The 22109-nt window shown below is 43.8% G+C and overlaps 3 protein-coding genes across 3 annotated transcripts; 2 read left to right on the forward strand and 1 right to left on the reverse strand.

Annotated features, from left to right (window-relative positions):
* Nucleotides 1-1144: 1144 nt before the first annotated feature.
* Nucleotides 1145-9493, forward strand: six5 (SIX homeobox 5). Its single transcript, XM_029446660.1, has 3 exons — nt 1145-2143; nt 3358-4796; nt 6865-9493. The coding sequence occupies exons 1-3, from the start codon at nt 1458-1460 to the stop codon at nt 7521-7523; spliced, it is 2784 nt and encodes a 927-aa protein (XP_029302520.1). The 5' UTR covers nt 1145-1457; the 3' UTR covers nt 7524-9493.
* A 470-nt stretch (nt 9494-9963) lies between these two features.
* six9 (SIX homeobox 9) lies at nt 9964-12345 on the forward strand. Its single transcript, XM_029446924.1, is given in 4 exon segments — nt 9964-10272; nt 10274-10372; nt 11073-11233; nt 12079-12345. Coding segments are annotated over 4 exon segments (735 nt in total). The 3' UTR covers nt 12245-12345.
* A 161-nt stretch (nt 12346-12506) lies between these two features.
* qpctla (glutaminyl-peptide cyclotransferase-like a) lies at nt 12507-21876 on the reverse strand. The gene is made up of 8 exons (XM_029446923.1): nt 21164-21876; nt 20080-20226; nt 19706-19999; nt 18604-18765; nt 17980-18079; nt 17775-17891; nt 13551-13722; nt 12507-13337 (listed from the first exon to the last, which is right to left on the reverse strand). Exons 1-7 carry the CDS (start codon nt 21374-21376, stop codon nt 13577-13579), a joined length of 1179 nt encoding a protein of 392 aa, XP_029302783.1. The 5' UTR covers nt 21377-21876; the 3' UTR covers nt 12507-13337; nt 13551-13576.
* Nucleotides 21877-22109: the final 233 nt, after the last annotated feature.

Genomic DNA, 22109 nt, shown 5'->3' on the forward strand with positions numbered 1-22109 from the left:
ATCCTCCATTTTTAAATTCCATGAATTGTCTTATTTTGTCATTCTGCAGTTTGATAGACCATTTTGGATTTTATAAAACAATCTCCCTTCTAGAAAAACCAGCCTTTTCTTAACTCATGGACATATTTCAGTGAACTAAAGTATTCATCAAGCACAGATAACAGACTACAGCATGTATGGGCAGAAAAGAGGAGATCAAAGAAAGCTGAGTGGGAGGAACAGAGGGGGGCTGAGGCAAGCCTACAGTCCCACAGCAAGGATTTACATTCCTCCGGTTGTTGAGGGAGACAAACCTGCCTCATTCACACCTTATCTGCTTGTCATGCTCACATATTTCTGACACATATAAATAACATCAAAATTATGTGTCTGAGACACATTTTCTCATTAATGTCTGAGAATCAGGCATTTGCATTCCAATACCAGCTTTCTGTTTTTAATCATTATAACTGATTGCAAACATCTTGGGAAGTCATTTATTTTCTGAATATGCACTACAATGAATGAATTTACCTCAAGTACAGAAAGTATCATAGTTTTGGTTTATTCAATGCAGAGAGACGTTGCCACTAGCATTGACGCACTGAAGTCTAAATTGATGATCCAGGATGTTCTCTTCTTTAAGTACGCATGAGGCACATCTGTTGCAAAAATCCAAACATTAGGCACGTCACAAATGCAAATTATACTTGTTGTGTGTAGACCTAATTGTGTGTTTGTGCCTACAGTATTTACATTAGGAAACCATCTCAGGCACAGCAAGCCATGTGATCCGGTTGGTAACAAGTCTTACCTGTACAAACATGGATACACTAACAGACAGAGTGGTCGTATTCATTACACATATCCATTGTGTATCTCAATCTCCTGAAAATACCCAGCATTTTCCAGGGATGTAAAACTAACGCTACTGCGTGACTAGTGCCTAATGTTGTAAATAAAGTTTAAGTATAATAGCAAATAGTAACACTAGTAGTTTGGTTTATTCTCAAAAGTTTGACTTTAATCTTTACATTTCAAGTTTACTCTCAAATAGCACTATGCTGTTCCTCCTTTTACTCCCCCCCTTTATGCGTGGCCCTAATGCTGTTCCGTAGATGATCCACATTAGTCAGATGTTTGAGATTACACATTATTGCCATGGAACAAGTTTTGTCCAACAGCAAATGTAAGAAGCGCTACTGAGAAGAACATAGTGCTCGAGCTAGTAAATAATAAGCAAGTACGAAAATATGTTAATAACTGAATAATATTCTAACATAAAGGTTGGCCTATAGCATAAAGTACTTTTGAACAAAAGACATAGACAAGGGGCGTGGCTGCTGGTAATATGCAGGCACGTTCATGGTTTGGTCGACTCGACTGGAGGAGATTGGGAGAGAGTGCTGTGCTGCAGAGGGAGGGAGGGAGAGAGAGAGGAGGAGGAACTACTGGAGGAAAAAAAGTTAAAGTAAAAAATGGCTTCCTTGTCTTTGGAGTCTACAGAACAATCTGAGAACAGCCCAGAGGAGCCGACAGCCACGGAGTCCAAAGAAGAGAAAGATCCGGTGCAAATTTCGGAAGAATTACTCCAAAGTTTCCAAAACGCGGCTCTGAGTTTTTCCACTGACCAAGTCTCATGTCTGTGCGAGGCCCTTCTGCAGGCGGGCAATGTGGATCGCCTGTGGAGATTTCTATCCACCATACCTCCTTCGTCCGAGCTGCTACGTGGCAACGAGACCCTGCTGAAGGCCCAGGCACTGGTGGCTTTCCACCGGGAAGAGTTCAAGGAGCTGTACGCCATCCTGGATAGCTACGACTTCCACCCGTCTAACCATGGGTTCCTGCAGGACCTGTACCTGAAAGCCCGCTACAAGGAGGCGGAGAGGTCCCGGGGCCGCAGCCTGGGCGCTGTGGACAAGTACCGGCTCAGGAAGAAGTTTCCGCTGCCCAAAACTATCTGGGACGGAGAGGAGACCGTGTACTGCTTCAAAGAAAAGTCCCGAAATGCCCTGAAAGAGTGCTATAAGAGCAACAGGTACCCCACTCCGGACGAGAAGAAAAACCTGGCCAAAGTCACCGGACTGTCCCTCACACAGGTCAGCAACTGGTTCAAGAACCGCAGGCAGAGGGACAGGACCCCGTCCGGGACCCACAGTAAAAGGCAAGACCAGCAAAACCAACAACACTGGAAACACATTTGTCGCATGTATTTAGTCTTAACGGAGGGAGTTAGGTGACATTCAAAAGTCATTATCCAGTAGACAGCTGTCTTGAGTTTGTTTGTTTGTTTGAGAGCGGCTCGTTACTTTGTGTTGTGTTTTAGACATTAACGATCACTCAGAACTGTCACGGAAACCCCCAGACCAAACGTTCATGGTAAACAAAGACCTACAGGCTTACCCGGGGCAGCATACGCAGAGTATTTACACATTAAACGTCAAAGTAACAAAACTAACAACTTAAAAGAAATGCACCAAGTATGAAGATGGACAGGGGAGCTGACTTTTGACAGCAGTAAAGCCACACAGGTCTGAGAGCAGGAGCATGTTGCTTTGTTATGAAATGTGAGATCCAGGCTGCCACCATGGCTCAAGTTTCCTGAAACCCTGCACCGCTGCCTCGGGCCTGCAGGGTGACCGAGGTTAGAGTAAAAGCTTAAACTAGTAAAGGTGGGGGGTGGTAAAAAGAAAAAAATTAAATTCACACAGGCTGAAATCTCAAAGTTCTACAGCCACTATTTCACAAAGCAGGCAAGTTGTGAGGAGATAAAAGATAATACAGCGGATTTGTTGTGGTCTGGCAGACAATCTGTGGTTGACCAGGCAGAACACACATTAACCAAGTACACGCCCTGAAAGAGCTTCTAGGAATCGCATCCAACTTTTTTCTCCCTGTCTGGACAGAAAGAGTTTTGTACTGATCCATTGCATAATATGATCGTTTTTGTAGATAAGAAAAGGCCGAGAAGGATCATAATAATATGGTTTCTATATTTGCCAGCGTGCATGTTAACCACTGAAAAATGTTTTCTATTCTATAACACACAGATGGGCCTTTGTACTTTGCCCAGATGTTGCGTTTCATTTTAAATAGAGATATTTAGAAAGTTTAGTTTTTAAATCGATTAGCGACTCAAAAGGAAAATCTAAGAATGCATAATCCACAAAGACTTTTAGTCCCTGAACAAAAATCAGGGCTTTGCAAAACATAGATCACCTAATGTAATAAATCAAAGCATTTAAAGGATCAGAACATTGCGAAGGGAATAAATGGCTTGTTAATTGTTTCATGTGTGTTCTAGTTGTGCACTGATAAACCCTCTAAAGCCACACACATTTCCCTTTTCATTTGACCCATTTATTTTTCCTCCTCCAGTGAGTCTGATGGGAACCACAGCAGTGATGACGAGGCGAGCCCCATGGACGACGCCTCTGACAAACCAGAGGAGGTTGTTGGCTCCACAGCTTCCATCATCTCTCTCTCTGCCGTCCCCTGTAGCGCGGGAGGCCAGCTCATCCTCAACGGGTCCGGTGGCTTCCTCACAGCCTCTCAGTCGTTGCTACTTAATGGAAATTCCCTCATCTCCAGTACTGGTGCTGGTGTCATAATTAATGGGCTGAGCTTGGGCGATTGCCAGACAGTCACACTGAGTCCTGTTCCAACTAACTCTCCTTTAATTCTGAACGGGGCTCAGGTAATAACCAAACCGAGTATGCAGCAGCTGCAGCAAGCCGTTTCTATTGCACCGCACAAGGTTTCGGCCATTGAGGCCAAGCCGAGCAGTCTTTTTAGCACTAACACCACACCAGTCTCCATCATCTCTCTTCCCCTGCAAACCAAAATGGATGCAATGGATTTCATCGGTGTCCCTGAATCAGAGGGCAGCATCCAGACAGTATCTTCCTCTTCTTCATCTTTATCTCCTTCCTCCCCAACTCTGTCCTCCCCAACCAGTTTCCCCTCACTAGTTTTAACGCAAAACACCCAACGCCAGGAGTCTCTCTCGGCCTCGCTGTCGTCCACAGGCATGGTAATCTCCAGTCCTGCCATGCCCATCTCCAGTCAGCACGGGGAGTATGTTGTTATTGCGACTGCTGGCTCCCACTTAAACCCTTGTAGCTCCGTGGTTTACACCAGCAACTCCTCCCCTCAGGTCTTCTCTCTGCCCCAGGTCGTGCCTTCCATCCAGGGTATACCAGTGTCCCAACTGGTCCAGCACTCTTCAGGAGCCCAGGTGTCCCAATGCCCTCAGTTGGTCCCAGTGTCCCCCCTCACCTCGCCAGCTCCTCAGTTCCAAAACCAGACATTTAACACAAGCAATAAACTGCAGCAGGATGCTTTAACAACTCTGCCCGAAGGAGCCACGACTATAGTTTCTATCTCGCAGCTTAACAACAATCTGCTCCCACAGCGAACGCTACACCAGCTGGAGGACCAAAGCACAAACTCCATACCCAGCAAAATCCAGGTCCCACAGGTTATTTCTATCTCTTCCCATACACAAGTAGTCCCCAAAGGCACCACAGCAGCACAGTTAGTCCCCCTCTCCATGCCTCAGCTGGTCCCCGTCTCCCCCATACAAACGTCCTCCACCATCTCTTTCCCCCAAGTGGTTCCTGCCAGTCCTTCTCTCTCCATCCCCTCTGCTGGGGTGCCCTTACAGATCTTGACTTCAGCTCCTGCAGGGGTCACCCAGGGTCCTCTGAGGATAAACCAGCTGAGGCCCATTCAGAGTGTGGGTACCCCAACCAGCATGGCCCCTGGTGTGCAGCTCCTCAACTCTGGGATCATTCAGCTGCCCTCTGCTTCTCCAGGTACACTGAATGCATTAGATATTTGTGGATAAATGTAGAAAGCAGAGCTTTTACATTTTATATTTATATATATATATATATATATATATATATATATATATATATATATATATATATATATATATATATTTACATAAGTAAACCATACATAATGAGATGAAATATTGTAGGATTTGGACTAACAATTGTTTTTGATCATTTGATCTGGTGATTATTTTCTATAAGTCTATAAAATGTCAGAAAAGAACAAAAAATCCCCTCAAAGTTTGAATGCCCAAGGTGTTATCCTCATGTTACTTGTTTGTAAGACAACTATCAGTCTAGGACGTTGTGTTTATATGGCATGCGCTGTAACCATTTGGCTACCAAGACGCTCTGAAAATTGGCGTTTTTGCTTCAATAATATCATAGTGATAAACTGATTATTTATTTTATTCTATTTAGCCTTTATTTATACAGGTAAAATCTCATTGAGACACAACCTGAGATGGAGTCTCATTCTCAAGAGAGACCTGATCAGATGGTAACAGTACCATACAAAGTTACAGACAGGACACTAAACACAGAGGCAACAGTCAAATAAAACATCATAAAAAATCGTGCAAAGTGCGTAGATTTAGGTATTGCAAGAACAAACACCGACAGATGATTTCTCCAGATTTTAGTTTAAAATCTCCTCGGGGCATCAAGCTGGACAGCTTAAGTTCCTGCTGAAGCGTGTTCCAGGTTGAGGGGGCCGATCAGGCCTTTTTTCCAAGTTTCGTGCGAATTGAGGGGACGGACAGAGTGATGTAGTTCTGAGATTGTAGCCCATAGCTGTATTGTTTGTGTGATATGCAAGTGGATATGTAGATGACCAGCAGTCCAAGCTTAGATGTGTAGATGAATTTGTACCAGTGCAGAGATCTGCGCATTGATAGTGATGTCCAGTTGACTAAAGAGTACAGTGTGTGAGGGGTTTACAGTTGGTTATGAACCTCAGAGCCTCATGATACACAGCGTCCAGCAGATGAAGGGAGTGAGATGAGGTGTTCATGTACACAACATCCCCATAGTCCAAGAGCGGCAAAAATGTGGCAGCCACAAGACGTTTTCTAGCACTGGTGGAGAAGCAGGCCTTGTTTCTAAAAAAAGCCCAGTTTTAATTTCAGTTTCCTTAAAAGATTGTCAATATGGTGTTTAAAGCAGAGGTTGTCATCAATAGTGATGCCTAAGTATTTGTAGGTGTTGACAATTTCAATGGGGGTACCCTGTGCAGACATGATGCAGGGAAGAACAGCTGGTACCCTTATTGGAAAATAACATGACCTTTTGTCTTGTCTGCATTTAACACCAACCTGAGATGGAATAGGTGCGACTGAATAATGTTAAAAGCAGACTGCAGACGTTCAAATGCAAGGGCAGGCAACAGTATACAACAGTATCGTCGGCATAAAGATGTATAGAGGCATTCAATATTTTGACCCATATCATTTACATAAATTGTAAAAAGGGTGGGTCCTAAAGCCGAACCTTGAGGAACACCTCTGGTGACATTAAGAGAGCTGGAGGAGAGACCGCTCAATTGTACACATTGCTTAAGCTAACTATTTTCATAAATCTTTGTCAATTGATTAAACTACAGAAGGCTATTTTATGCATAACATTGTAACATAACACACTCAAGAACCAATGACTCAAAACTGAAAGAATCTGTTCTGACACAAAACAATTGAGCATCTGCAGCTTTAGAAAGTCCAGGAAAATAAAACGGATTGTAATACACACACCATTTTTAAAATATATATATTTAAAATATATTTGTACAGAATACCAAAACAGATATGATTATTAAAGGAATACTTCACCCCCAAAATGTTCTCTATATTGACAAATGTTTTCCTTACAGCAAATGTTTATTGTCTAAAACACATGTCATTATGAGTATTAGTATAAGTATTGGTCTGTAAATTAATTTGATGCCTCCACATATGATGGTGCTTCATCTCATAGGGGTGCACCTCTTATTTTTTTTTATGTTGTTGCTTTGTCTTGATTGCTGTCAATGTATCATTTATCACCATCCTAGGTAACCTTCTCCTCGGTGGAGGCCCCTACCTGAGTGTGCAGCAAGGCAAGCTGATTCTGACCATCCCAGCAGGCATTCAACTCACCAGTCTGCCCCTGAAAGCAGTTTCTGATGCGTCACCCATCTCTGCTAATGGATTGAGTCCCATTCTCACCCTATCCACCCCTCCTGTAGTCTCAACCACCTCAGGCCTGACCCCCAGTAGCCTCGCATCATCTCCCCTAAACTTCATCAACTCGTCTCCACCGTACTGTGCTCCAGAGGCTGGAGCACCTGCCGTCCCCTCGTATCATGCGCTGGACCATTCAGTCACCGCTACAGCACCAAACACTCTCACTCCAGAAAGTATGCTTACCCTCAGTCCCATGTACAGTGGGGTGACACCCAACATCCAGTTGTCCCAACCAGCCTGGAGCCCTGTGCCGCTCTCCACGTCGGCTAGTCTAACTCTGTTTGATGTCCGTGGCAAGGGGGACCTACCTGTAGACCCGGCTTTGTTAGGCCTACCTGGAGGAGAGTCGCTGCTTCTGGGAAGCCCCTCTCCAGAGCAGGATGTGGAAACCAACTCGGCACTGGGGAATCCAGAGGAGATGGACGGGGATGCCAAGATCCTCACTCAGCTCCAGTCTGTCCCTGTGGATGATGACCTGGGCTTGTAGTCTGTTTACTCTGCTGGTCGGCAACCCAGTGTCTCTTTAAAAAAGAAAAAGAAACGATGAAACGCACAGTACTTTGCAGATTCTCCACATTGTCAATCCTCTAAGAGCCAAATGTTTTTTTACAATATGTTCCGGTTCGGACATGTTCAACGATGATGCTCTTGGCCTGATACCATCATGGCGCTTTTGAGATAAATCCTCTGCAGCTCTATTTCACATGGATGGGAAGTGTTATATGGGATGTTCTCATGCGTTTCAGAGGTTGTTTTTTTAACTAAAATCCGTACGTGCCTTATCTGCATTATCAGATGCAGACAGAAGAACTAACACAGGTTATTCTACTTTGTCCAGTTATAGGTCCTGGTGTTAAAAAAAGAAAAACTATTATGCAAGGCGTCATGGCTTTGCATGTCCTCTCAGCTCTTCTTTGCAGTTTTGTGGACTATGGACAAAGTTCAGCTGTACTTGGAAAAGATATTTGTTTTTTTTGCAGGCAGTAGAAGTAGTTAGTTGTGGAGTCACCGCAGTAACTATACACCAGACTGTTTGGCAAAAGCCTGAATCCAGAAATAGTTTCCTCAGAGGACGTAATTGACCAACACTCCAGGAATATAGTGACGATTATATTCCTCACAAACAGAACTTGGTTGATTTTTAAAAGGGTCTATTTTCTATGCAATGCATGTTTAGTTCTTTATAGGACATTATGTGGCACGATTGTCCGAGTTTGAAAAGCCAGTACACTTGGGAGATGAGAATACGTTTTTTGAATAATGTTTTTAAATGAAGCATGACACTAAAACATTTGCTGTGATCCCACTTTGTGATGTTTGTTGTCAAATGCATTCAAAACCTTTTGATAAGTGCCTTATTTTAAAGCTTGGTTTGATGTTATTTTACACAGTTTTACAAGCGCTATACACCCGACCAAATTTTGGGATTCACTTTATGGACTTGTTTTCAATACCCACATTTCTGTGTCTGTTTGATCTCCAGTGAGACATAATGTGACCGTTTTGGTTGCATGGTCATAACTCGATCTCCTCTATTTGTATATTTTGCACCTTTCATTAACACAATGTTTACGCTGCGCTGCCGTGTTGTTGTGACAGTGGCTGGACTCATATTCTGTTCTGAAATGTCCTTTCAATATCCAAAAATATATTTTTCTAATTGGACTTTAATAATCCCCTCTTGACAGAATATGATGCTGATAAAAATGCTCATCATCGTATCATACGACTTTTCCACTGTCATAATAACACGGGTAGCGGCCAAACCTTTGGCCAATTATGGTACACAAAAATACACTTCAGTGTTCAATCTAGTTACAATAATGGCCGTTTGTGTGTGTATTTTTTTAGTATGTCTGTTGTTTTGTCTTTTTTTGTACATTTAATCTATTTAAAGCATGTATCAATCAGTAAGAAAATGACTCCGTGGAAAAACGCAGATATGAAATGATGAATGAATATTCATTTTCACTTGGAAGGTCACATTGTTGTGCAAACTGAGGTTTTACAATCTTACACTATAGGTATTAAATCAATTTTGATGGTCATTTCCAAATACAGTAGGTCGCCCCCATGTTAACAAATGTTAAGGTCATTTGTTCCCAGTGGCCTTTTAGATCATTAAATAGCTTTGACAATGTTACTGAAATTCTAATTAATAGTTAGGGGTAAAGGGAAAGGTGTCCATTATGTAAAATACAGTAGCCTGCGTTTGTTTATATGAGCCATTTCTTACCAAAATATGGGCTTATGCACATTGTACCCGTTTGTTTGTAACCTGGGATATGTTTTTACTCTCTCCTACCTACACATATGACTCCAGATTTAACCAAAGATAATGTATTTTGATAGTTGTGAAAGGGATTGTTTGTGTCTGTCATTCAATGTTTTTTATATTCAAATGCATTCTATTTTTTATATTACATAATATTGTAATAAACTACATTTACAAAAAAACGTTTTTTTATTATGTGTGTTGGAAACGGAATTATTGTTTGCACTAAAATTATTTGTCTGAAGATTTTGCTTCTAATTTGGCAGGAAAATTTATTCAAATGTGTTTTCTTTCTGCACGGCAAAACCATCCTACTCCCCCTCTCTCTCTCTCTGTCTCTCTCTGTAAATGCCGGTACAAAAGCAAATCCAAAATGTGTGTGAGGGTGTGCATGCAAGTGTTTGGACAAGAAAAGGCGGGGAGTATGGTGTGTTGTTATAACCCTGATCATCTCGGGTTACCTGTGATTCGATTCTGCCGGGGCATGATGAGTAATGATAAACACACATTCACTTGTTCATCCACAGACAAGCCACAATGCCCCACGGAGACTTCGGCTCCCTCAAACTTAAGAGGGGTTGTTAGAAGATATCTTTACGCAAACTTTGGTTGAACTCACATCTCAGGACCTTTTGGGGCCTTTTCCACAGTAATGATCTTCACAGCAGAGCAGGTGGCTTGTGTGTGCGAGGTCCTTCTGCAGAGCGGTTGCATGGATCGTCTTGCTGGCTTCCTCCGCACTCTTCTTCCCCCTCTTTCCCTCGCCTCCTCCTCCTTCTCATCTCCTCGCCCTGGGGAGCTCGAGAGTGTGCTGAAAGCTAAAGCCGCAGTGGCCTTTCACCAAGGTCGCTTCAGTGACCTCTACACCCTGCTGGAAGGCTTCCCCTTCTCCCCACAAAGCCATCCGCTCCTGCAGCAGCTCTGGCTCAGAGCCCACTACACGGAGACCGAGAAGCAGAGAGGGCCGACCCCTGGGAGCTGTGGGGAAGTATCGCATCAGGAGGAAGTTTCCTCTACCACACACCATCTGGGACGGAGAGGAGACCAGCTACTGCTTCAAGGTAGGTTATCCTGAATGTGCTCTCACAACTGTTATATAGCTTTCTAGTATGTGCTACATTTTAAGAGACAGTTCTGAATATTTATTTTTGATTTATTTTTCTACTTCACCACTGCATAGGGGAAATTATTGTTAACTTGCTCTTTTTACTCAACTATAATTATCTGACATCTATAATTAGGCTATACTTAGTTACTTTGCAGATTCAGACTTAAAATTAAAAATATATAACCCTCCTTTAAAATATCATTATTTGGTAAAGATTACCATGTTAAGAAGGAGGCCAACAACTTTTAAATGTACATATTAGTATATTAATAATACTGATTAAACAAGCTTTTTTTTGTATGATTACTTTTACTTTTAAAATACATTTTGCTGATGATACTTCACTTCAGGAAACCACTTAGATGCAGGACTATTAGTTGTAATAGAGTATTTTCACACTTTGGCAAGGCTATTTGAACAAAGCTTTTGATCCGACTACTTTTTCCAACACTAAGAAATTACAATGGTGAAAACTGTCAAAATTGAGAAATGTATTCATTCATCAATAATTGTTGAAACTTACTTTAAAAAGTTATGTAATTTTAAAAAATGGCATACATTTGGCAACATCTAAACTTCAGCTTTAGCTAGCTGGGTTTATATTTACTCTGGTGTTTATAGTGCACTTTTTTATTTATTAAATGTACCAACAGGAGAAATCACGGAGTATACTTCGCGATTGGTACCGCCATAAACCCTATCCCTCCACCCGGGAGAAGCGGGAGCTGGCGGCAGTCACCAGCCTGACAACCACACAGGTCAGCAACTGGTTCAAGAACCGCAGGCAGAGGGACCGGAACACGGACGTTAACGGGTCAGTGATGGAGCAGCAGGTCTTTAATAATCTAATGCTATCGTGTTTGTCATTATATTGAAAAACTTCCATGAAATAATGACTTAATGCCCTAATCAAAGGCTAAGTCAAAATATTGAGAAATAACAATGAATAAGTCGTTATTATGAGAAAATGTCTCATGACTTACATGAATCTTTTTTTTTTCATTACGAGGCTAAATTGTCATCTTATTTTTTCTTTTAGTGGTGGGAAAGGGCTTCCATACACGTGTACTAACATAATGTTAATTTACAAAAAAAGAAAAGAAGAGATGACATTTCTCCAACAGGATGAAACAATTACCAAGCTAATGACCACAACCACAGGAAGCCATGGATACTGGATGAACACATTCACCATTGGCGTTTAGTCTCATGGCAAAAACAAACTCACACCAAAACAATCTAGATTGATAAATAGCACTACAGATAATGGGGAAAAAACACTTACTGTAAACTGTCTCTTTAAAGACAATCTGAGATCATGTAAAGACTGATTGGCAGCTCTCATTTTTAACTTTCTGTTCTTGGACAAGATACTGAGCCATCGGTGAGTGTTTGTGATTAGATGATGAACACTTTGGCACTTTAAATTGGAAGCCCTGTCACCAGTCTATGAATGTGTGTGTGTAAATGTTTGCATGAAGTATAAAAGCACTTTGAATGGTCAGGAGACTAGAAAGGTGCTGTATAAATGCACATTCATTTACGTGATTTGTCTGATTTTACATAGTACAACAGCACCCCCTTGTGGTTCAACTAAGACATGATTCAACATTTAAAATTGTGGTGTTTGATTCTGATGCTTCTCATCTCTTCATTCAGTTTCCAAATATCTTGCTCTGGAGGAACCTCAGGAGAAGTCTTCGCTTCCTCTGACAACGACTTTTCACCTCCAGGAAGCCCACATCCCCTACACCACCGCCCTTCACCTCCACCCCTCTCTCACCCACCACCTCCTCTACGTCACATGTGTGGAGGTCTCCACTGAGTCTGCCCTCAAATGTTTAATTTGTGGCTTTTATTACTTGGTTGTTTCTGTTTGATTAGTTTCTTTTAACTTTTTGTATAGTGTCCGTAAAACATATACTTTGCAAGTAAAGATTTTTACCAAAACACGAGTTAGCAGACATTCTTCTTTAACTTGTTTAAGGGACGATAATATGGGACTATACTGTTAAAATGTCCCTGCATGTGCTGATACTTTCTAGTAACAGATTTTCAAAATTGCATCAATTCTTAGAGAAACTGAATAAAATCATTTAAACTTTATTGCAGATTACACCTTGTACATGGTGTAAATGAACATTTGTTGGATTTTCACTCTAATAACATCATTACACTGACACAAAATATAATATAGCCAGCAAATTAATAACAGCAGGTCAAGGCCAAGAGGATCCTCAGTTATGTTAAGGTAAAGAATTATTCACATATGACTCAGTATTCACAGCAGCTCAGAGACCTCATTACAAAGTCTGTCTTTCAGAAGACATTAGTGCATCTCAATCGTATTACAGGGAGAAATAAATGTTAAGGGCATACTATGCAGGAATTAAAAGGTTGCAATTTGTAAGCACCATTCAAAGTTGGCCCCTCCTAACTGGCTCAATGAGAGTGAGAGTGAGTGAGAGAGAGGCAGTAGTCGAGCAAGCTAGAGAGTGAATAAAGAGAGGGAGTGACGTTAGCGGAAACAATGCAGTGAGTAAAAGGAAAAAAACATTGATTGTTTCACGGAGGTTACGTTTTAAAGCACAAACACACCCATACCTCACAACCCTGCGGGATATATTGTCGGATTTAGAGTGAATGCAAAAACCCTGCATAGTATACCTTTAAGGCTATGATTTCTATTTTCACAGGAATAAAGAATAATTTAGAGTGCCTTTGAATTTACAAATCAACTTTCCAAAACTGTTCCTCCTGGTTCCATGATCCAAGAATTATTAACATTTTAATTAAGACTCTTTCTATCCACATCACACGTCCAGACATCTGGACAGGTGTCTCATCCTCTCACATGAAACCAAGAAGTCTGCTCAGTCCGGCAGGGCCAAGTCTTTGGTAGAGTTTCAGCTGGGAACCTAGTACACGGATAACGGAGCGGTTTAGTTCACTTCACCACGTTCTTCTGTTGTGCAGTGGTCCAATTCATGCTGTCATTTAGCAAGTATTTGTCATCAGTGTGACAAACGGCATCAGTACAGTGCAGGGTAAAAAGTGAGCAACTCACTCTGTCAAGCGTCTTTGAGTTTCTAGAAAAGCGCTATACAAATTTAATGTATTATTAACTTCACCGTAAATATTGATCCGTGTTTACTGTTCAGAAGCCCAGATATTCTGCCAGAAACACAGCCATGATCTTGGTCAGGTTCACCACGGTGGGGCGGTGCATGTTCTCCTCTGTGTCGTCCAGCGTGTGCCAGAACTGAGGGAAGGGAGTGGCGATGACGTGTAGCACAGGGACACCTGTATGTGTGTGTGGAGGGGGGAGGAAAGAGGAAGATAGTGCTGATCAAAAACAGTTGTCCAAAAATATTTGCAACGTGTTTATTGTGTAAAAAAAACTATATACTGTTCAGCCCTAACTGATAACTACGATCATTTTGTTCACTATATTAACCTCCAACTACTTCAGAGAGCAGCAGCAGCAGTGAGGCGTCTCACTGGGTTTAACAGACACAATCACATCACCACAATCCTGGCTCCCTGTTCGATTTAGAATCGATTTTAAGATTTTACTGATAATTTTTAAGGCACATCTGAGTCTGGCCTCAATCTTCTTCTGTGTGTTTACTGGCAGATAACGTTTTTCAGCTCATGCTAAACATAATACTGCCACCTGCTCTATCGGAGGCCACTGTACACTTTTTTAAATTAGGCAAATTGAAAGGTTAAAAATACGGGATAATTACGGGAAAATATTTAAACGGGAGGAAAACGGGATAGAAGGGAAAATACGGGATAATCCCGGGAAAAACGGGAGGGTTGACAGGTATGATCAGGGCCCCTCGGCTTTGTAAAGACCTGCCTGAAGAGATAATGCTCAGTCAGTAACCTCTTTTAAAAGTGATAAAAAGACAAGGGTTTTAAGAAGTGATTTACTTCTTAAAACCCTCGTCTTTTTATCACTTTTATTTACATCCATCCATCGTCTACCACTTATCCGGGGTCGTGTCGCGGGGGCAGCAGCTCCAGTAAGGAACCCCAATCTTCCCTTCTCCGGGCCACATCCTCCAGCTCCGACTGGGGGATCCTGAGGCTTTCCCAGGCCAGTGAGGAGATATAATCTCTCCACCGAGTCCTGGGTCTTCCCCAGGGTCTCCTTCCAGCTGGACGTGCCTGGAACACCTCCCTAGGGAGGCACCCAGGTGGCATCCTTACTAGATGCCCAAACCACCTCAACTGGCTCCTTTCAACGTAAAAGGAGCAGCGGCTCTACTCCGAGTCTCTCACGGATCTCTAAGGGAGACACCAGCCACCAGTCTGAGAAAACCCATTTCGGCCAATTGTACCCGTGATCTCGTTCTTTCGGTCATGACCAAGCCTTCATGACCATAGGTGAGGGTAGGAACGAAGATCGACCGGTAGATTGAGAGCTTTGCCTTCTGGCTCAGCTCTCTTTTCGTCACAACGGTGCGGTAAAGTGACTGTAGTACCGCCCCCGCTGCTCCGATTCTCCGGCCAATCTCTCGCTCCATCGTCCCCTCACTCGCGAACAAGACCCCAAGGTACTTGAACTCCTTCACTTGGAGTAAAGGCTCATTCCCTATCCGGAGTAGGCAATCCACCGGTTTCCTGCTGAGAGCCATGGCATCAGATTTTGAGGTGCTCAGGTCACCGAACTGCAATCCCTCTCCTCCACGACTACGCCTTGATATCCTGTCCATGAAAATCACGAACAGGATTGGTGATAAAGCGCAGCCCTGGCAGAGGCCAACATTCACTGGGAACGAGTCCGACTTACTGCCGAGTATCCGGACGCAACTCTCGCTTTGGGCATACTGGGATTGGATGGCCCTCAGAAGTGACCCCCTCACCCCATACTCCCGCAGCACCTCCCACAGTATCTCCCGGGGGATCCGGCCATACGCCTTCTCCACAAAACACATGTAGACCGGATAGCGTACTCCCAGGCCCCCTCCAGGATCCTTGCGAGAGTGAAGAGTTGGTCCGTTGTTCCACGACCAGGACGGAATCCGCATTGTTCCTCTTCAATCAGAGGTTCGACTACTGGCCGAACCCTCCTTTCCAGTACCTTGGAGTAGACTTTACCAGGGAGGCTGAGAAGTGTGATACCCCTGTAGTTGGCACACATTCACTGGTCCCCCTTTTTGAATAGGGGAACCACCATCCCCGATCTGCCAGCCCCTAGACACTGTCCCAGACTTTCACGCAATGTTGACGAGGCGTGTCAACCAAGACAGCCCCACAACACCCAAAGCCTTCAGCATTTCTGGACGGATCTCATCAACCCCTGCTGGCTTTGCCACTGTGGAGTTGTTTGACTACCTCAGTGACATCCATCAGGGAAATTGACGATGATCCCCCATCAGCTTCCAGCTCTGCCTCTACCATAGAGGGCGTGTTAGTCGTAGTTAGTAGTTCCTCAAAGTGCTCCTTCCACCGGCCGATAACCTTCTCACTCAAAGTCAGCAGGGTCCCACCCTTGCTGTACACAGCTTGGACGGTTCCTCGCTTCCCCCTCCTGAGGTGCCGGATGGTTTTCCAGAAGCACCTTGGTGCCGACCGAAAGTCCTTCTCCATAGCTTCTCTGAACTTCTCCCACACCCGCTGCTTTGCCTCTGACACGGCAGAGGCTGCTGCCTTTCTAGTCCTTCGGTACCCTGCAACTGTTTCCGGAGTCCTCCCGGATAACATAACCCAGAAGGAATCCTTCTTCAGTCGGACGGCTTCCCTGACCACTGGGGTCCACCACGGTGTTCGAGGGTTACCGCCCCTTGAGGCACCTAAGACCTTGAGACCACAGCTCATCACCACAGCTTCAGCAATAGAGGTTTTGAACATCGCCCACTCAGGTTCAATGCCCCCAACCTCCACAGGGATGTCTGAAAAGCTCCGCCGGAAGTGTGAGTTGAAGATCCCCAGGACAGGGGCTTCCTCCAGATATTCCTAGTTCACCTGCACTACCCATTTGGGTTTACCAGGTCTGTCCAGAGTCTTCCCCCACCCCTTGATCTAACTCACCACCAGATGGTGATCAGTCAACAGCTCCGCCCCTCTCTTCACCCGAGTGTCCAAAACATGCGGCCTCAGATCAGATGATACGATTACAAAATCGATCATTGACCTTTGGCCTAGGGTGCTCTGGTACCACGTACACTTATGAGCATCCTTATGTTCGAACATGGTGTTTGTTATGGCCATTCCATGACTAGCACAGAAGTCCAACAACAAACGACCGTTCGGGTTTAGATCAGGGAGGCCCTTCCTCCCAATCACGCCTCTCCAGGTGTCTCCATCGTTTCCCATGTGTGCGTTGAAGTCTCCCAGCAAGACTACGGAGTCCCCTACTGGAGCCCCCTGCAGGGCTCCATTCAGGGTCTCCAAGAAGGCCGAATACTCCGAACTGCGGTTTGGGGCATAGGCACAAACAACAGTCAGAGTTTTCCCCCCCATAACCCGAAGGCGTAAGGAGGCGACCCTCTCGTCCACCGGGGTAAACTCCAACGTAGCGGCGCTCAGCCGGGGACATGCGAGTATCCCCACGCCGGCCTGACGCCTCACACCTTGGGCAACTCCGGAGAAGAATAGAGTCCAACCCCTATCCCGGAGTACGGTTCCAGAGACAAGAATGTGCGTAGAGGTAAGCCCAACCAGATCCAACTGGTAGCGCTCCACCTCCCGCACTAGTTCCGGCACCTTCCCTCACAGAGAGGTGACGTTCCACGTCCCCAGAGCCAGCCTTTGCTGCCTGGGTCTGGTCCGTCAAGGTCCCTGACCATCACAGCCACCCGTGTGACAGCGCACCCGACCCCAGCGGTTTTTCCCATGAGTGGTGGGCCCACAGGATTGATGGATGGGAGGTACCACGCAGCTTCTTCGGGCTGTGCCCGACCGGGCTCCGTGGCAAACCCGGCCACCAGGCGCTCGCTGTCGGGCCCTCCCTCTGGGCCTGGCTCCAGATGGGGGCCCCGGGCTTCCTCCGGGCAAGGTCTCTCCTTTCCTTTCCTTTCCCATGAAGTCCTTACTTACTTACTTTTATTTACATGTTTTTTAAATTATATATATATTTTTAATCCTTTTTACTGTTCTCATCTTTCATCATCATTTGACTTCTCTCTTCTGCATCTTTTGTCCTAATGTTTTAATTTTACCTTTATTTTTTCATGCTTTTGTTTAGCTTTCTTTATATTGCCTTATTGATATCTTGCTTTTGTCTTCCAAAGTACTTTGTAAACTCTTGTAAAGGTGCTATTTAAATTAAGTTATTATTATTATGACCGACTAACTGAGCTAATACCTAGGACATATCTCCAGCAATCTGTGCTATGTCTCACCTTTGTGAAGAAAGGGGATGTGGTCGTCCTGCACAGGTCCGAGGTACACATCCTTCCTAAAATATGTCTGCTCTGAGGGGTGAGAGGTCAAGAGACCCTGTCGATGGAGTCTCTTCTCTGAGAGTGAGGGAGGTGAAGGCAGAATTAGGCACTCAACACAGAGGGGATTTTTAATATTCATGAAAACGTCACAGCCAGTGCTTACCTGCAGCGATCAGACGGTCAAACCAGCGCGCCGTGTTATCAAAGTGATTCGCAATCAGTGGATCAGCACCGCCGAGCAAGTCTAGCAGCACAAAGAGGTCCTAGAGAGAAGGTGCAAATTCAAAATAGCTACTGAATATGGAGTTTCCTTATAATCATAGTACAGAACTTGTTGCTGAGACGTAAAAAAATAAACCTCACATATAACATGCATGCCCCGCCAACCTGTCCAGTTGGCCACTTCATAATTTTATCCTAGACCACCAAAGTCTAAACAGTTCATCCTTGAGTCCAAGTGGACGTTCGTGCCAAATTTGAAGAAATTCCCTCAATGTGCTCCTGAGATATTGCGTTCCCGAAAATGGGACCGACAACCCAACGCAGAGGCATAAAAGAAAACCCAACATGACAGGAGGGGTGACGTTAGAGATCCTAACTAGATTCGGTCTGTACAATTAAAATTAAATACCTATCCTACGTGCCTATATTTAATCGCAGGCCTGCGGTTATTGTGAAGTTTAAAATAGGCAGTCTGCTAGATTCAGCCTGCTCATACATAATTTAGAGTGTGTCTGGATCAGGATGCAAGTAAGACCCTGAAGGACGTGTATTTCTGTTTCCTCACCACAGACTGAAGCATGGTGGTGTGTGTGGAGCCTGCAGGGTGAGGTGTGTTGGCCATGCGCTCGGCCAGGTGACGGGAGCCGTACAGCGAGTCTGTGGCGGTCCACTCCTCAAAGGACTCCTCCCCATCAAAAAACACCAGCTGAAGAGACACTGGAAGTTTCTAAGACGAAAAGGGAAGAAATACATTTAAAATTCACTTGGAAGTGAGGACAGTCTCTCTCTTCCTGCAGTGGTGTAGCAGAGTATATTCCTACAGTAACTACATAAATCACAGCCTCTAGAGGGAGAATGCTATTTACAGATGACTGCTGCAAAGAAAACAAGGAGCTGGAGTCAGCATTTTCTCTCATACTGCAGGCACAGAGCCAGAGGGATGAAATGAGAGTAGAAGAAGAAGAAGAAGAAGAAGAAGAAGAAGAAGAAGAAGAAGAAGAAGAAGAAGAAGAAGAAGAAGAAGAAATATCTTTGACATAAGAAAGATCACAGAAAATAGGAAACTAATTTGTCTATATCTCATGTGCAACCACAACATTTTGTTGCAGTGGTGGAATGTAACGAAATACATTTACTCAAATACTGTAGAGGGTATTTCAGAGGGACATATTTTACTTTATACTCCACTACATCTGTCTAGCTCATAGCTTTAGTATCAGATTACAATTTTCCTCCCTGTCCAGTGAAAACGTGAAAACTATTTACCCTCTTTGATCAGCTGGAAAATGCATTGTCAAAACGCTGACAACAGTTCTGTTTTTCTCATGAAAAGTTGTCTTGTTAGAGATACATGGCTCTCACAGGACAGCGCCTCTCCCAACATATGATGATCTTATAGAATATGATGCATTGCTGTGGTTTAAACTACCCAACAGTATATAAAGGAGGTAACATTTGCACAACCATAAACATCTAAAGCAGTATTACAGTGACAGGGAACATCATTAATTTTCATACTTTAAGTACATTTTGCTTATAATACTAACATACTTGTACTTCAGTAATAGGTTTTGAATGCAGGACTTTTACTTGTAGTAGAGTATTTTCACAGTGTGGTATTAGTACTATTATTTAATTAAAGGTTCTGAACACATCTGAGCACATACCTGCTGTTTGAATAATATAAACTGGGCATCCAGAGAGGTGACAAGCTCCAGGATCATAGCACAGGGCACTGCAGAGTCACTGGCCCCCAGAAACACCTTCTCTGGAGCCCGGGGGTCTGGAGGCAGAGCCTTGGAGTCGTAGTGACAGGCCAGGAGCAGCCTGCGAGGGGCCGTGGGATCCAGAGTGGCTACGATGTTTGTGAAGGTGACCTGGCCACGAGGGGTTGGAGACTGGAAGGAGTCCAAGTCTACGGCCCAGCCAGCAGACAGCGAGGACAGAGTGGAGGCGATGTGCTGAAGCAGAGCACAGCGGGCGGATTAAAGGAGAGTGAGGAAAAAGTGTAAAGAGGAGGAAACCATAAATATGTACACACCTGCTGGACAGCCAGACTGCCTTGTGTCCCTGGGAGCCTCTCAATCAGGATGGACCTCAGATGGGTCTCCCACAGCCGGGTACCATCCACCTGAGAGGCCAGACGGCGGATTTGAGCCGGAGAGCACTTGCTGGGTTTGTGGGACAACTGGATGGACGGGAGATAACATTACTTATAAAAAAGTAAGAAAACAACGTATTCTTTGATCAAAGAAATTAGGCAGTTAAGTGTAACAACAGCACAGAGAAAGAATAGTAAGAGTCTTCTTTCCAGGTCGCTGTGGTACAGACGAGGTTTTGTGGTTTAGGTCCGATAAATGCTCGGCAGCACCTTAATGTTTTTATTTTAATTGTCATTTCTGTCCACTACTTTCTGTTTATACTGCCTCTCTACATGTCTGGACATCCTGGAGGATATATTGCTCTTTCTGAAGTTTCATCCTATTATTTTCCTGCTGAAGTTGCTATTGTACTTACAAGATTCTTGTTGAGTTGTGTCTCCATGATTGTTTGTTTGATACATCTTGTATCCAACAGTAAAACTTGAAATTAACAATATGTGCGTATTAATATATGTTAGATTTTGATTTTGAAAATAATTCTTAATGAGGAAATGTATCATCAGACACAGTAGTCTTAAATTTGTGTCTGGGGTCCTAAAACCAAAGTTTATTATCACATGACTAGTGACACTAGACAAAGAAAAGCAGCAAATCATTACAGCTGTAACCAGAGAATATTTGGCATTTTTATTGTTAGACGATTTATCAACGTATTATATTTCTGTCCATCTATTAATTATCGATTAACCAACTATTAGTTTCAGCATGTGATCAGCTCCAGGTTTAAGTTACTGGATGAACATTGTCACTGATCTACTCTGGCCCTTTAATGTATCCGATGTGTTGTCCCCACTAACACATCTCATATCTGGTTACTATGAGATGTTAGAACACAGAAATCCAGACAATGCAACACAATCTGTTCGTGGCTATTATATTTCAGAGACAGAGAACACTTTGAAGTCCCACTACAGACAGGTAAAGTTTTACAATCTGTGTTTATGCATCGGGCATTACTCTTACCCTGTCTTTGGTCAGATCTGCAGCTGGCATGCGGTTCACATGTTCATCGCTGGTGTCGTTTGACAGGTAGACTCCCAGCACCACCGCCAGCACCAGAACCCCGAATAGGCAGAGCAGCAGTACCCGGGCCCGGGGAATCCGCACCCGGTCGCACCCGGGGAAAGAGCCACTGCTCTGCTGCAGAGGCTTGTACCGCCGACTGGACCTGGACATGACTGGGAGATAAGGCGTCGAGCAGGGTCGTCCTTTAACAGCTACGTGTCCAAACCGACTTGTGGAGCATGTAGGAGGGATATTCACACAGGAAGTCGAGGCTGGCTCTGGGCTGCAGCAGTTTGTCTGTTACATTTGCAACAGTCTGCAGTCCTGTCTCATCATAATAATCCATCCTTCACATTTCTGTCACTTGTGGTCCCAATCTGCAATGCAACCCCAGCAGTTCTTTAAAGGCTGCTTTGATCAAAGGAATACAGCATATTATAATAACTTACACAGAAACCGAGTAATTACGCGAGAAGCATCTCTTTTCTGCTGTGTTAAACTAATTGTCATCTACTAACAGCTAGTAATGAGGAAACCTGCAACAAAGAGATCATGTAGCAAACTAGTCATAACTCTTCTGGTGCCGGAGTCCATTTAAACATTTACAAAGGCAGCGTCCTCTCATGACGGGACATCTTTGTGTTCTCTGGTGAAAAGGCGTGACTTCTTTGAGGTTTTTATTGTGGTTAACAAACAGCTTTGTGGTGTGCTATCGCCACCTACTGTCCGGGAAGATGAACTACAATCAAATAAATACATGAAATTATAAAATTGAATACCGTTCAATACAAAATTAAGATGCAAGCAATGGTGCAAAAGTGAATAATGAAATGTATTCAAGTACTGCACTTAACAATTTATTTAGTGAACAATTTTATACAATCATTAGATTAATGTCATGATT

This window comes from Cottoperca gobio, chromosome 13, assembly GCF_900634415.1.
Source record: "Cottoperca gobio chromosome 13, fCotGob3.1, whole genome shotgun sequence".
In the NCBI taxonomy this organism is placed as follows: Eukaryota; Metazoa; Chordata; class Actinopteri; order Perciformes; family Bovichtidae; genus Cottoperca; species Cottoperca gobio.

Bases quoted from the DNA above. Each gene is read 5' to 3' on its own strand.
- six5 (XM_029446660.1), top strand. From the start codon at position 1,458: ATGGCTTCCTTGTCTTTGGAGTCTACAGAACAATCTGAGAACAGCCCA. The intron at 2,144-3,357 runs GCAAGACCAGCA...TTCCTCCTCCAG, and splicing joins TCCGGGACCCACAGTAAAAG to TGAGTCTGATGGGAACCACA. The intron at 4,797-6,864 runs GTACACTGAATG...TCACCATCCTAG, and splicing joins GCTGCCCTCTGCTTCTCCAG to GTAACCTTCTCCTCGGTGGA.
- qpctla (XM_029446923.1), bottom strand. From the start codon at position 21,376: ATGTCCAGGTCCAGTCGGCGGTACAAGCCTCTGCAGCAGAGCAGTGGC. The intron at 18,766-19,705 runs GTATGTGCTCAG...TTTTCGTCTTAG, and splicing joins TTATATTATTCAAACAGCAG to AAACTTCCAGTGTCTCTTCA. The intron at 13,723-17,774 runs GTGAGACATAGC...ACACACATACAG, and splicing joins CATCCCCTTTCTTCACAAAG to GTGTCCCTGTGCTACACGTC.